The following is a 15302-nucleotide window of genomic DNA, read 5'->3' as shown; positions in this document are numbered from 1 at the left end:
CATCAGGGCAGCTTTCAGAGGGGGTAGCTGCATATTACAGCTGCCCTTTGCAGATACTTTTTTCTTAATGATCAGCTATGATATCACTACGAGTATCCGCAGACGCAGGTTTCCACTGCAGAGGGTGGCGACTGCAAACACTGCCAGCTTCGCTGGGGTTTTCTGGTTTATCATTACATTTCTCCTGGGAGGGCAGCACATTCCAATGCTCCATTACATTCCCATTTCAGCCGGTAATCCCGACGGCAATCCTTACCCCTGCTCCCCATCACCCTGGGCTGCAACACACCCAGGGCTCCAGCCTGCGAGCACAGCAAGACGCAGCTCGGCCTCGCAGGGACCGCAGGAGCAGGCTGTCTGCCCAGAACACCTCTCCCCTCGGACCGGCTCTGCCAAATTTTGGGACAGTCAGAGTCAGGGACCGGAGCTGGGACTCTTGGGACCCAAGCGTTAACGTGGTGCTGAGCAGCACTGCACCTCGCTTTGTCCAGCACAGACAGAGAAAAGGGGGGGGGGAACCTCCCCTGCCCTTTTAAATCTGGACAAAACAGGTTTCTAATTAAAGCAGCACTTAATCATTATTGCTCCGTGAATGCAGGGCCGGTGGATATTTGACGCAAACAGTAAGTTGGTTGAAACTCTCTCATACTGGCTCCCTCTTTGTCCCTCCGTGAGCTTGGGAATGGGTGTGATCTCCGAGTAGGAGTGTCTCTGCGGTTAAGTAGAGGATTGAATTACCGAACACTGCTGTTCCCGAGCTGACAAGGTAGGAGAACGGCAAACAAAAGTGCCTTGAAACTAGCTCACCAAAGAGGAGAGAAGGCGCTGGGTTGGGCAGAGAAGGGGGACTGGCAAGGACACCGCGCACTTTCCAGCAAGGTAGGCAACTTCCCTGCACCCCTCTTAGTTTTACTTGTAAAGGCCAGAACTGTTTAATGACTTTTGTTCTGTGGGATAGTAAGAAACAAACAAAAAAAAAATCAATTTTTTAAAAAATTGCTCACCTGCTGTAAGACAGGATGTCTTTACTGAAAGCAATGAGCCCATCCTGATTTGCACTGGTTGGGGTTGGAGCAAGCAGCTATCTCAGCTCACCGAGAACCCGTCCAGGCTACATATCAGCTCCGAGGACACAGGCTTTTTGTTTAGCTTTCTGCACAGACTGGCTTTGATTTCATGCAACGAGCAATTAACAGCATTTTGTTTTGGCCTGCTTTGTTTTATGCTTTGCTGCCATGGGGATTTGCTTAAAGCTCACCTGCCTTTGCAGCGTGTTTATAGGTCCAGGCAGTGACACAAAGTCATTGGAAGTTCTCACGGAGAGGTCTTCTTGTCCTCCAGTTGATAGTTCTGAATGGCTGAATTGCTGGGCTGTTTTGCTCTATAAGTACAGAGTGTTTTCTCATCCTGTTCATTTGAGATGCAAATTGCACTGAGATAAAATTGAGTTGTAATGGAGTTGAGCTGCAGGCTTACTTGCCAGTATTTTTCTTAGGCGTGCCTATTAAGAACATAAATATTTAACACAAAGGAGAACCGATATGAATTAGTGTCCGTGGGAGGTTCGCACTTATTCAAGGCTACCCTAGCACAGATGTAAACAAATGTTAAAACAGCTGAAGCAAACTGGCCCCACCAGAGCAGCACTTAGATGGTGAATCATCCAGGTGCTCTTTACATGCTGCCGCTAAATGGGCAGATTAAAGCCTGCAAAATACAGATTAGACAATCAAACACCATCGGCCTTCCTTTTCGGCGGGGTTTTACCATTCCTTGCCTCACGGGCCAAGATGCTGGGTGGAAGCAAATGCAAGGATGGACAGTAGCCAGCACGGTGCAGAGCAGGAAAGCCCTGACCATCTTTCCTCACCTTCCTCCTGTCAGAGCCAGGTGAGCCTCCCCCCCTCCTCCTCCCTGCACGAACATGCTGCCCTTTTCCTCCTCCAGCTCCCTGCCCATCGGGGGACACATGACGGTATTTCCTAGGCAGGACTTTGTGGCAACAGCTGCCAAGGTCTCCCAGCTGGGAGCAAAGGTTTCATGCCATGGCCACAAACAGTGTCACCTGGTCTCCTGCCTTCCCCTGTTTCTTGGGACTCCCAGTTAGGTTGAGACAATAAATCCCTGCTCTTGCGTGGCCAGGGATGCTGAGGATGCTCATGGTGTCTCCTGATCTTTTCCATGGAGCTGTGCAAGTTCTTCTGGACTTTAAACATGGAGGTTGTTCCCTTTTCTGCTCTGGACCCCCCAGGGAGGTGTGGGACATGTGACATGGAGGAGGTGCACCATGGACTCTGTGACTTCAGGCTGGATCTGTCGTGCAGCCTGGTCCTCCAGTACCACCCATGCTGCGGTCATTCGTCCCCAGACGAGGAGGAGACCGGCTCAGACACCTGCCCCATGCTTGGAAGATGCTGGGGCTCTGCTCTGTGCCAGCCACATCCTGCTGGACCAAAAGCCTTCCCTCGTTTTTAATAGAGCTAAATACATGGTAGCCCACTTGGAAGCAGAGCCCTGAAATACCCAGTGCAGTGAAGGGGAGCTCAGGGCACAGTGAAAGCCTTTGTGCTGCCTTTGTGCTACCTGGCCCAGCCACCCCGGGGAACGCACGTGCCACCACCACCACCCCTCCTCAAGGTCCCTCCTTTGTCACAGGGAATGGGCTCTTTGGCAGCCTTCTGAAGGTCGCTCTGGACTGACACAAATCCACAGGTTGGGCTTTCTGCATATGAAATGTCCAGCTGCACAAGGAAGGACTCCAATGTGGACACACCACCCCCCAAATACCTCTGCTCTAGCTCTTCGTTTATTCACTTACATTCTTCAGCGTCTGTTGGCCCCTCAGAGAAACAGATTGTGCAGTCACAAGGGGGTACACACTCCTACGACTCATTAAAACCTCTCTTCTCATGCTCTCCCTTTCCACATAATAGAACCCTGAAAATGGGCCTAATGATGATTTATCCTGGATGATTATACATTCCCACTGTATTTCCACCCATTCTGGGTATAAAAGGAATGCAGAAAGGGGTGAATATTATCACTAAGTCTTGGGTATCCCTCAGTCTGAAAAGTCCTCTGAGATGTAATGTTAATTTCCAGCATCGGATGATGCACATTTGCTTCAGTTGCCTTGATTTCTAAGGACCTCTGCTTGAAAAGGAAATCCTACCATTTGTTATCCATCTTTATCTGAGCCTATTCATGGTTATCTGAGGCAGTGCTGGGTAGAGTAATGGTGAAACTTGTTATTTCCTCATATCCATGTCAAAGACAGACATGAGACATAGGGGATGCTAAATTGCATGGTTGAGCTCCATCCTGGGCAGTTCCTGTGGAATGAGCTATGCAGAGCAGCCGACCTTTTCTACCTAAAAATGTCCTGTTGCCGTGCCTGAGATGAAAGAATAGGTTTCTGTCTGGCCCTTTATTTAAAACTGCTCTTAGAAAAAAAGCTAAACAGGGTAAGAAGCAGGCAGCGCTAGACATCGTATTCTTTTTAGGGTGATAGAGACTATTGAGACACCCACCTTCCCTCTAGGAGGGTGCTGGAGCCTGAATTGCTGTACTGTGTTGCTGTCTATGAAATAGCTGCCTGGGTCTGAGCAAATCCCACCCATCCCAGTCTTTCAGATGCTTGGTTCCCTTCCCTGTGCTCAGACAAAACTCCCATTGGCAGCTCTGGGTGCAAAAGGCGGTCCAGACTGAATGACTCTTTCTAAAGCTGTTTGCAGTATTTGCAGGGATGTTTTATTCATTTGGCTTTTTGCAGTTGACGTGCTACTCTCTCAAAGCTGGCCTTCATTTTTGCCAAAAGGGGATTGCATGCTCTTCTCACGTTTGCGTGCTGCGGTCCTGCATGGGCTGGGTTTCGCTTTTTATGCCAAGCAAGTGCCAGACGTATGGCCCCGTGGGCTAGGGCTTTGGTCCTTGCTGTGCTGTGGCAGTGAGAGCTGTGCTCAGGTGGGCAGGAGCCCCAGAGCTGGGCAGCAGGGGGTTTAGCTCACAAAATTGTGATGCACCAACGCCATCCATCATACAGCACATAATATCACAGGGGCAAAGTTACACCTCCTTATTGCCTCATGTCCTTCTGCCCCTCATTCCCAGTAATCCACCCCATCTCCATTTTCCCTGTTGTCTCCCTGGACCCCTTTCCTACCACAACAGAGAATAGCCACCAAAAGCCATCTCGGGAAGGAGACACAACCACAGGGTCTCTTGAGGGTGGGATGGTGCTCCTCAAGGGGCAATTGCTTAAGGTAAGGAGAGGCAGGTGGAGACTGAGTGGCACCCATGAAGTCACAGGAGGACCAAGAGTGACCTTGCAGCCCACCCTGGGTTGCAAGGGCTGGATGAAACTGATAAACACACTACATATGTGGTGCTGAATGTCCCTCTGGTTTCAGGCAAGCCTAGAGAATAACGCTAGTATGGGTGACTGCTACCAAAAAGATGAGTGTTGCTGTGTTCCTTTGGGAGAAGACCCTGTGAAGGTCTGACTCTGTTTCAAAGACCTTAAAGCTCATATAAGGTAACTCACACCTTGACTCAGCACTCCGTCCTTAAATGTGGAAGCCTGGGTCGGGTTTGTTGGTACCTGCTTGTTTTGACTCATTTAGGTGTCTTTCAGCAGATGTGTGTCATCCAACATACACAAGGGGCAAGCTTTCCCTTTGCAGCATGAGACAAACCATCCCCCTGAATAAATCGGTTGCATCTCGTCAGGCCAGTGATGGAAATGCAGTCACCTACAGAGCACCACGCTTAGGTCCAAGTCATTTCATTTGCAATCTGAAATGTAAACCTGTTTTTTACCAGAAGTCCTGGGTTTCTCTTCCCCAGTTTAATGTGACACTTGCAGGTCTGAACTGGAGCAAAGGTGGAATTGTCCCTTCCTTTCAATAGTTACTATTAACCTTGCTGCTTTCCACTGGGAAGCCAATGCTCTGGGAACCAGTTCTCCAGCTGGTCTGAGTGAGGCAGACCAGCACCCCTGCTCCATGACCATCAAACAAAGGTCCTGATAGCAAGGGCTTGTTAAACTGTGCACCAGGGAAAACCTGGTTTTTATCTTGTACACATCCATGTATGTACACAGATGCATGCACATTCTTACAATAAATATAAACCTGTTATATGTGGTAGCAAAAATCATAATGCTTAGACTTGTTTTTTTGAGAAGGATTGGCCAGGTGGGCACAGGTGCTTGGGTTTAACTGTAGTTTTATTTACGGTATTTGGCTCGGTTCCCACTGACAGATCTGGCAGGGTCTTGGACCACAGTGGGTGGGACTGAGCTCCCATGCTCTGAGAGAGGGGACATGCAGTGTGGCAAGCTGGGCTGTGCCCCCAGGGGTTTTCCTCATGGGCCAAGGGGACAGTAGGACCCTCCTGACTGAGAGTCACCAGATCTGCCCTACAGCCAACATCAGGATGAGGTGAACCACCTGGCGAGAGGAGTGCTCAGATTTAAGCACCTAAAACTAAGGCATCCAAGTGAGGGTAGATGAATCCCAACCTCTAACCCCCTCTCCTAGCCTTCCTCCAGGCTCTTTTAACCCTGCATAGGAAACAGTGGCCTTTCCTCAGTTTCAGCTGAGAAAATGCCTCCTTTTGAGGGTCTCTCCTCAATTTCCAGCTGTCACACCCTTCCCATAAGCTTCTGAAGTGCAGGTGCTCCCCAGGGCTCAGGAAGATCTTGTAGCTGTGACCAAACACAGGTGCTCTCCTCCCTGATGTCTCAGCTCCCATTTTACTTACCTGTGCCATTAAAATACTGATGTGAGGATTGTAATCAGGAGATTCTATGAATATTTCTAACCTCAACCACTTCTCTGGAAACCAGGAAGAGAAATTAAAATGGCTTCAGCTTTGTTTTCCTTCTGCGTGCATCTCGCTGTGGCACGAAGCCCTGCCTTCAGATGCGGTGCTGGTCCTGAGCCAATGATCTCTCCCTTTCACCAGGGGAGAGAGAGAGCTGAAAGAAAGAAGAGATTTGTTCGTAATGAATTGGCAAACTACCTGCTAGCCTTTCCCTTGGGATGGCTCTGTACCGTTACTGACTCAGTAATCTCACGATGAGGAGCCGGAGGTGGAATGGATACCTCTGAAGTAGGCATGAGCCAAGCTGCATTTTGTTATTTGAAAATAATGCACCTGGCACCATACCAGGGGCAACGCTGCTGCAAGGCGCTTGCACGAAGAAGGCTTTTAACAGCTGCTTCTGCCACTGTTTTTTTTCTCACGGATCTTCCAAGAGAGGTGGGTTTGCACCAAAAGAGTTCGTTATCAGGCAACTGGGACTGATCTCCGGTCGAAGTTACTGCAGCTCAGATTCTGCTGCTACTTCTGAAAGCTTTGACTCTAATAGGGCTGCCCTCACCCTACAGAAACACTACCTGCCTGGGAGAGCCTGGTGCTTTCAAAGACATCCTGGGGAAGAAGGACTTCCTGGGAAAACAGTCAGTGAAGAGCTGTGTGCGTGCTCTGACCTTCTCCCTAGGATGCCAAGGCAAGGACTGCCAGCCCCCATGTTCAGCCAACTTGTTCTCCCTTTTCCAGTGCCAGTCACTGCTGAGCACTGGGCTCTGCATCCAGCATGATGAATGTGGAAACTCAGACTGCATGACTTGGGAGCTGTCCTGGTGTTAAGGCTTTCTGATTTAATTGTCAGTACATTGTTCTTACATTGTTGAGAAGTTTGCTGGGACAATACAGCTCTACTGTTCCCAGGAAAAATAGTCAGTTGATAAAATTTTAGAGAGAGGATTCAGAAATAGCAGCATTTTGGGAAAAATCTGCTCCTGCAAATCAGTTTCCCAAGACCATCTGCTTGAAGATCAGACTGCTGGAATGCTACCAGCAGTGAGATAAATAGAGAGGACAAAGGAGGTCATAAAGAGAGGTGTGGAGAGATGAGCAAGATTTTTTGGATGGAGTGAGGTGTTGAGCTAGAATTTATGGCAGGTGGAAATGAGGCAGCTGCAGGGACTACTGAAAGGCAGAGGAGATACCATAAGTTGCCTGCCCTTCTAAATCAGATGTCCTCTGAGGAATTTGAAGAGACAGATGAGATACAGATTGAGGGCTGTTGCAACTGGAAAGGTGATTATTTCCCAGTAACCTAGTATTTCCTTGTGGTCCTTCCTTTTAAGTAAGGAGCAATGGTAAGTTTGGAGAATTAATGAAAAGCCCAACTGTATGTGGCTTACAGGGGGGCTGAAAGGTAAAGGCTTATGGCATCAGTGGGTTTCTCAGAAAGACTGTGTAAGCTACTAAGTAAGAGATGCCAGAAATGGACAGGGAGTGAAGGCACAGGTTATAGGAAGGCACACTAAGATGAAGGGCTGCTGCTTGATAATGCCTGGGACAGTGGTTGGAGATGGAGTAAATTTGCAGGGGTCAAGAGACAGCAACTGGATCCTGGGGAGACTGGTCAGCTTTTGTCAGAGAGGGCAAACTGGTTATCGCTCATGCAGAACCTTAGAAATTTCTTGCCAAGGTAGATCAAGGGTTGTGCATCCTTTGAATTTACTGAACGGGAATTCAAACCTCTCCTGGCATACAGAGCACTTCCAGTTTGGAAGGCCATCAAGAACATAAAATCATCTCAGTGATTCTCCCCTTCATCCCAGGCCCTTAAATCTTCACTCACATTAACACTGAACAGACTTCAGCATCTCAGTCCTCAGCATCCCAGCCCTTGCCCCATGAACAGAGCAGCTGCCTGTGATGGCAGGTAGCTGTTTGGATGAGACATGATCTGATGATCCCTGGCAGCCATTCGTAGAGAGAGGGAAAACCTGCCCATCTGAACCCAGTGAAGTTCCTTCTTAGCTCCAGAGCCACATACTGAGAAGGTGAGCAAGAAGCTTCTTCACAATCTTAGTTCATCCTGTTTGATGCCCCATCTCAAGTTTTGATCCATCTCTACTTAAGACTAAAAAAGCCCTTCAACCCCTTTCATGATCCACCCAGATGATTTGGTAGCATGGACAGAGGATCTTTCCTGACCTGTGGAGGTGGCTGGGTGAAGCCCTGAAGCATGAGGATCAATCCATGTTATTGCCTTAATGCCAGACCGATGGGAAAGTGCAGCTTGCTGAAGGTGCAGCACCTGAACAGGGGCTCACGCTCACAGACCCCCGGGGAGCCGAGCCCATACAGCACACCCCAGCCATTTAGCCATCTCATTTCAAAGACATTAAGTAAAGGCGAGCCTGCCAGCTTCCCTAATAAGCTGTTCCAGTATTTAATTGCCCACCGTGATCAGAAATAGCATCTTATTTCAAGGCCTGTTTTATGTAATTTTAGCTGCCAGGCAACAGCTCTTTCCAGGAAGGCTGAAGTGCTCTCTGTGGTCAGCTGGGTGCGTCTGTGCAGAACCCTCTCCTTGGCACACTGGCCACACCAAGCTCCTGAACCTGGACCTCATGGGACCTGGAGGAGGAGAGTGAGCCAAGCTGTACTTTTCCCTCTTTTGTCTCACCCCAAAACACATATCCCATTCCCTGCTTCATCACAATGTCCCAGCACATCCAACATGGGGAATACGATTCAGCTTCTTTGACTGCAACCCTTCCTGTGATTGTGCAAGAGGATAGGAGCTGTCACCAACACACACATACACATACAGATACATATGTCACCGGTGCTCTCACCTATGCAAACTTTGCCTTCCTGCCGAAAAAATCGGAGGATGACATTATGTGACTGAGTGTGTGACAAGATGAGAGAGAAGACAAGCCCCGTTGCTGGACCTCCCTACCTGTCATTTCCACATGAGATAAAAGTCACTTTTTCTCCTCTTGCAACAGGAAAATAAGACAGCTTATATTGATTGAGTCCTTTACTTCTGGACAGTAACTGTTCAAAGCAATGGTCCCGAGCAGTAGCTGATGAGCCATGCAAGGTAACTCAGTGTTGAATTTCATTCCTCTGGACAAAACAAGAGTTAACTGCTGTCCTCTCTGCAGACAAAAATGGCACCTACTTGGGCCCAGATGCCCAACTATAATGGAGACAATGAAAGCAATTCAACAGCCCTGGTTTACCTCATCTAATGCCAGTCCAAGTATTCCCAATAATTAAGCCTTTCAGCCTGGAAAGGCTGGAGCCACAGCTGCTTCCTATTTTCCTGAAGCTGTACAGAGCATTAGTCATTTCACTAGGGTTTTTTTATTACCGTGAATACAGCAGAGTAAGTGTGCCGCCAAAACCCAGACAAGCCAAATCAGGCTTAATTCAGAACATACTTTGGGAGTTTGAAATGATCTCCTGTCCCCCTTCTGAGTCCTTATTTTCCCTCCCCACCCAAACAGCCTAAGTCTGCCTGAAGAAATGTCCTGCTAGGTCTGCTTTCTCAACACGTACCAGTTCGACCAAAATGAAGTAGTGATTGCTGGCACTTCCACCCCAACTGTTACTCATTAACCAATCTTGGGAGTGACCTTGACACTTAATTAGTCATCTAGTCCTTCCTGAAGGCAAAGCTTTTCCCCACACTGTGCTGGTTGGAGAGGGGATGTGGACTGGGATCATATTTAGCAAGCAGGAGCATTGCTGTAATTTTGGCAGTGCATGAAGGGGAGCAGGTGTAACAGAGACCCATCTGCCCTCACCTACCAGCCTTGTTACTTAGATCATGTCAGGGAAGCCTTTGCTTTTAGCTCTGGAAGCTCCAGGTTGTCCTGATTGTGACATCTGCCCAAGACACCAGCCACCAACATCTGGTTTCCAGGTCCTCTGCCCTCACGTGCTCTTTGCAGTTTAATTTATGGCATCTTAATCACGTGGTGATGAGCCAGTGGAGCAGCTCCAAGCCAGAGGTTGCCTTTGCTATGCAGTGGCCACCTCTCAACCCGTGCTCGTGGTGTGAACTTGTCTCCTCTTTCCTTGCTTGTGAGAGTCCCTGGAAATGTCTGGCCCTGGAGGTGGAAATGGGGTAGTTGCATGTTACTAAAGTGGAGGCAAAGAGGGGACCTACAGCTGCTTTACTGACTCTCTTCCCCCTTTGCAGGTAAAGCTGTGTTTGTGTACAAGGCAGCAAATGTCCATTCCCATAACCAGTTTTTTTCTGGTGAATTCCTGTCCCAGAGGCAGTTGACTCATGTTTTTTTGACAATTTGCATTTCACCTAGCACTGGGCAAAACTGGTTTGATTGAGATAGCAACTGACCTGGACATCGCTGTTGAAACCCCACAGTGAACCCAAACTTCTTAACATCCCTTTTTTTTTTTTTCTTTTTAAAGTAGAAAAGTTTCTGCTCTTCCTGGTTTCAGCACAGATGGGAAGTTTTCACTCCATAAATACTGGATTTTGTGTCTGGACAGGAGTTGAATTATGGGATCATCTGATTAAAAACCCACATTAAATCATTAATGAAATGTACTGTCTGATTATATAAGTCATATTCCTATTATTTGTAACTTGGCCACCAGCTGAAAGAAGCTGGAAAGGCCAAAGAAACAGCCAAACTTGTCTGTGCTTCACAATCCCCCCAGTTTAATGACTAAGGAGGAAGGGAGGGACAGTATTTCCCAGAACAGTGAGGACCAGAGCTAATGGCCAGGTTTCAGATGGAGAAAGAAGCCCTAGGATCAGAGGAGATCCAAGATCCCCGTTTTGAGTCAAAAAGGTTTGGGAGAGAATTGGTAGAGCGTTGCTGGCTTTGGGAGGATTTTGTCCAATACAGCTGTCTGTGCTCAAAGGAATCTCGGCATCCTTTGGGTTAACTCCTCTGACATTAGAGATTGGGATGCTGGGAAAAGCAGGGAGCCAGCTGTGTCTCACAGCTGGCCAGCTGCCGGTTTCCTGCACTGTTAGCAGGCGAGCAAGACGCCTGCTGCCTTCCACAGGGAGCAGTGTCAGATTTGCTAAAAAACTTCATCCCCCTGAATTCTCCCTCACATATAAACGTCTTTACTGGCTTTGTTTTCAGCCTTTTCCTGTTTTGATGCTGGAAGGGAAAACCCTAAATAAATTAGAAAGATAGCTGAGAGAAGGAGGCTTCACTTGGGTTTGATTGGGACCTTTTGAATGCCACATTGAAAGAAAGGAAAGATCTTTTGTTTAAAGATCAGAACTGGGATCATGTTTTTGGCATCAGTTCCTGATCACCCTGGACTTCACAGTAGGTGAGTCAGGACCCCATTCAGAAAAGTGTCTAGCTCCTCTGTAGACACTAAAATATCTTCCTGGATCTGGCTTTTAATCTGTGTGGGTCTCAATTACCTTTCAGGGAAGAGATGAAAAATGTCTTGTTTTTCTCTTTGCCTTTTGTCTTCTTTCCTGGAAGCTATCTGGAGGACCTGAGAGGGAGGTGAAGGTTGCTGAATGAGCTCCTGGTAGGTACATGAGGCCACATGGACTCAGTCTTCCACAGTCCTTCAGATATATCTGTATTCAGGAAGGAATGATCATGTCTGACTCCTGCTACTGACTGCTGCCCAACTGCTCAGTAAGCAGAGAGGTGTTGGGGCTGTGCTCAAAACACCCCTGGAGTTACCTGCTTCTCTACTGCCTGTGCAAGGAGCCAGGGTCTGGCAGCTCTGGGCTGTGGGAGATCTGGATGGACCAGTGCTCCTGCCTAGAACAGCAATTGTTGTGCTCGCTCTTAGTGTGCAAACTCTTCAGGAGAAGGACCATTGCTTCTTATGACTTTATGGTGCCAAGCGCAGCACGTCTCTCCATGCTCTCATAACACGAGCAATAAACACGCCTTCTGGCAGGGGATCATCTGTCTTTGTTCTTTTCCTCCTTCAGAAGAAGCTTTTTCCATGGCTTTGTGCAATAGCTTCTTTTATTTTTCATCTTATCGTGGCTCAGCTGTTGTGCCGAGTTGAGGCAGCCATGGCACCGTTCCTTCTCGTAGGTGGTTTCCTACAGCTGAGCAGAGGAGAGGCCGTGGCCTACAATCAGTGCAGCCTTTTCATCCGGAGACAGAGAAGAAAATGCAGTCAATCAAGTTGTTGTTGTTTTTAACATAGTACAACCGTTCAGTTTGTCGTGAGCAAATGCAAATCAGGGGAGCGCACTGGCGAAGCAAATGAATGCAAAACACAAAAATCAGTGAGCCGTGTTTTGTCCTGAAGCTGGGCCTTGATTTGTGAGCAGGATTGACTCATACAGGAACGGCTGATATGGGTCTTGCCCCTACACAAACACAGTCTGTCCCGTGGCCGCTGCAGGGGAGCCGAGTTGCTCAGGAGGCACGTTCTGTGCCCCACGGGCCAGCTAGCTCTGCTAGGATACAACCCAGTGTTTTCATATACATTGGGTTTGTGTTTGATTTGCTTCAGGAGGTTGCCCTGTAAACAAGGTGGGTTCAGAAGTTGCTGCTTGAGCAAAACCTCAGCTATCCAAGCAGTAGGAACAGGGCGTAGAGGTAAGGGTAGTCCTTTTTTCTTTCCACAGCTGGCAGATATAATAGAGGATGGATGGGAGATCTTCACCCGTCAGACAGGCAGCTGGAGATACCAAAAACATCTCAAATGTCCCCAGATGCCTTTGTGTGGGCAACTGAAACCTACCTCTTCCACAGACAGGCAGCAGAGCCTAGGGAGGTGCTCGGCTATGTGTAAAGCAGTCATCTGGGTCATCAGTTGGATCTGCTGACTGTGCTGGTTATGTCTCCATTGACCTTTACGGAGCTGAAAGCTTGGTGCCTTGCCCTGAGATACCTTGCAGGTGTATAAATTTAGACCTGAATCTCATCCTGAAGTGGAAGGGCTTTATTCCTTAGGCTCCCAGTGCCTCAGAGTACCTGACCTGACCTCCAGTGGCTGCTCTAAGAGGGCATGGATCTCCTGGAGGTCCACTGTTGTCTCTGCCACCCCTCATGCAATGGTGGGAATAAAGCAGTACTGATGTTAGGTCCAACACACTGGCAAATCTTTTCCACCTACTCAAATAAGGGAAGAATAACCCCACACAAGAACAATTGTCTCCTATCCAGTCTTTGCTGGGCTGTGATCCTACACTTTGCTTGGCCCCCCATGATCATGGATAGCCTGGGAATGGGGGTTCATCCCACCTAACTGTTGATAACTACAGCTGTTCTCTCTTCATAGCCAGCAGAGAGATAGAGACGCTTCATGGTGTGGATTATCTGTATTAAACCTCCACTGACCATAAGAGGAACACTTACTGTTGTGTCCAATTATATAGTTATTTTGTTTTTTCTTCTTCCTTTCCCTTCTAGCTCAGACTGCAGGATGACAGACGGTGACACAAATCTCCCAACTATCGAGAGAAAACTGGGACTGCAGATATGGGGCATAGAGGTACGACAAGAGGCAATGATGGCATATGTCCTCTGCATGTGTATGTGTATATGTTTCAAGAAAGAGATATTGAAGTAATCTGGGCAGGAAAAGAGGGTGTTACAGACAAGATACAGTGGGAAACAGGAGACCTAAATTCTCCCTATGCAACTTTCAACATGTTGTTGCTTTGGTTTCCTGCTCTGTAAAACAGGGATAATATTGACTAAGGAAATACTGAAGCTGTTCCTCCAGCACTGGAGGCTTTCTCACCCCCTTCAGGAACCAATGCAAGGCTGCATTAGCACACTGGGGATGGATTACCTGTTTCACTGGGTTAACCCCAGTCTATACCAGCAGCTGCCATGGGGAAGGCACCCATTTTTACAGCAAAGGCATCCCATGGAGTCTATTTGCGCTTCATCTTTATCTTTCCCACCCTGATTGATGGGTCACTTCAGGGAGAGATACTGCAGCTTGCAAGGTCACCTTCTGCTTGACGTGGTGTTTACTTTTGGTTTGGAGCCAGACTCTGCTCAATTCTGCCTTTTTCTGTCCCAATTCACCAAGAACATTCCCCTGCAATGCAAGAGAGCTTAGAATGGAGGTGCAGAGTCCACGCAGGGGAGCAGGGGGAAGGGGCTCCAACACATGTCTCCAAGTGGTGATGGCCCTCTACAGATCCCAGCTATGTTTCAAATATCACAGGGTCTTTGCCTTTCCATTTTTCTCCAAAGCACTGTACTAAGATTCTTTCCAGAGGATCTGTAATTAGAGATGTGTCGGTTCACAAGGGTCAGGCTGGTATGCTGGGAAACAAGTTAGGCTACCAGAAGAATGTATGGCTCTGATTCCAGGGAACCACAAAGCCAGTTCAAGCCCAAGAACTGCTTGTGTACTGATGCGTGGCACATCCAGGCACCTACACTAGGCAGGCATGGCTGGTTAGTTGTGCACTTGTACCAGATGAAGCGTGCAGTTAGGGTCTGGAGGGGTGAGGGACACATTAGTCTCCTTAAGTCTGTCGTTTCTCAGCACTGCTAGTTGCTATGAATCCCTGGGATACTGGTTATCCTAACAAAGCTCTGAAAGTTAACCTTGAACTTATGGATACCGAGTAAAAAACATGCCCCAAAACTAAACCTAGGAAGAGATGTGCTCACTCCCCTGGGAAATTCCCTACAAACGCAAGCTCTGGAGCACTTCAGCCTGACCACTAAGTCTTCTTGCTCTAGACCTACAGGATTGCAGAGGGGCAAGGAGAGTTAAAAATACTTGTCAATCTGGCCAAGCAGCATTATCATTTGCTCCTTCTCATCCCTTAGTACTTTTGGGATTTCCCCCAGAAGTGACTTTTCCCAGCCTATGAACACAGCCCTGATTCTTCCTTCTCCAAACTCTAATTGTCACCTGTGTTTCGTGAGCCCCAGCTGTCCTGTTTCACACCCACCAACTTTGGCTCTGAAGTTCTAGCAATGACCCAAACACTCATTTTCTTACAGAATATGAAGATGGTTCCTGTACCTGAAAAGGCTTATGGGACTTTTTTTGAAGGGGACTGTTACATAATTCTGCACGTAAGTAAGGCTAACAAACGCTGGTCTCTTTGGTAGGCAACTGGTTCAACCCTTTTTGTTTAGCTCTGACTTGGATGCTTGGTATCCTCACTGGTGAGACCAGCACTGTGGGTAAAAGTGGTTGTGCACGTGTGTTCACCATCTGATCATGCATCTGAATTTAACAGGGCTGTTGCAACAACACTGTATATTTAGTAAATCAGAAGTCCAGAGGAACCATTAACTTAGTAATTTATTTAAATTATTTATCTACTAATCAACTGAGTCATGTCCAGACATGGCAAAATGGCCTGTACATTCCTGGCAAGCTAAACCAAGGCCCACATTGGCATGACTTATGGGAGTCTTTTGGGGATGTAAGAGGTGGCCAACTGGAAGGTCTCATTTTCAGCAGATGATGTGGGTTATGGAGGTGTGCCACTCTGCATCACACAAGCGGCAGAGAGGCTCTGCAGTCCT

The 15302-nt window shown here is 47.9% G+C and overlaps 1 protein-coding gene across 2 annotated transcripts in view; it reads left to right on the top strand.

The window, feature by feature from the left end:
• The first annotated feature begins 664 nt into the window (after nucleotides 1–664).
• Nucleotides 665–15302, top strand: part of VILL (villin like) — a 36589-nt gene continuing 21951 nt past the window's right edge. The window contains exons 1-4 of one of the 2 annotated variants that reach the window (XM_054815844.1): nucleotides 665–879; nucleotides 11301–11349; nucleotides 13206–13287; nucleotides 14769–14843. In XM_054815844.1, the coding sequence (XP_054671819.1) occupies nucleotides 11339–11349; nucleotides 13206–13287; nucleotides 14769–14843 (168 nt within the window). In that variant the 5' untranslated portion in view covers nucleotides 665–879; nucleotides 11301–11338. The remainder of the gene's footprint in view (nucleotides 880–11300; nucleotides 11350–13205; nucleotides 13288–14768; nucleotides 14844–15302) is intronic. The other variant, XM_054815845.1, reaches the window with a different exon arrangement.

The sequence above is a fragment of the Grus americana genome, chromosome 2 (genome assembly GCF_028858705.1).
Source record: "Grus americana isolate bGruAme1 chromosome 2, bGruAme1.mat, whole genome shotgun sequence".
NCBI classification, from domain to species: Eukaryota; Metazoa; Chordata; class Aves; order Gruiformes; family Gruidae; genus Grus; species Grus americana.
This window is presented reverse-complemented; position numbering and strand designations above follow the sequence as displayed.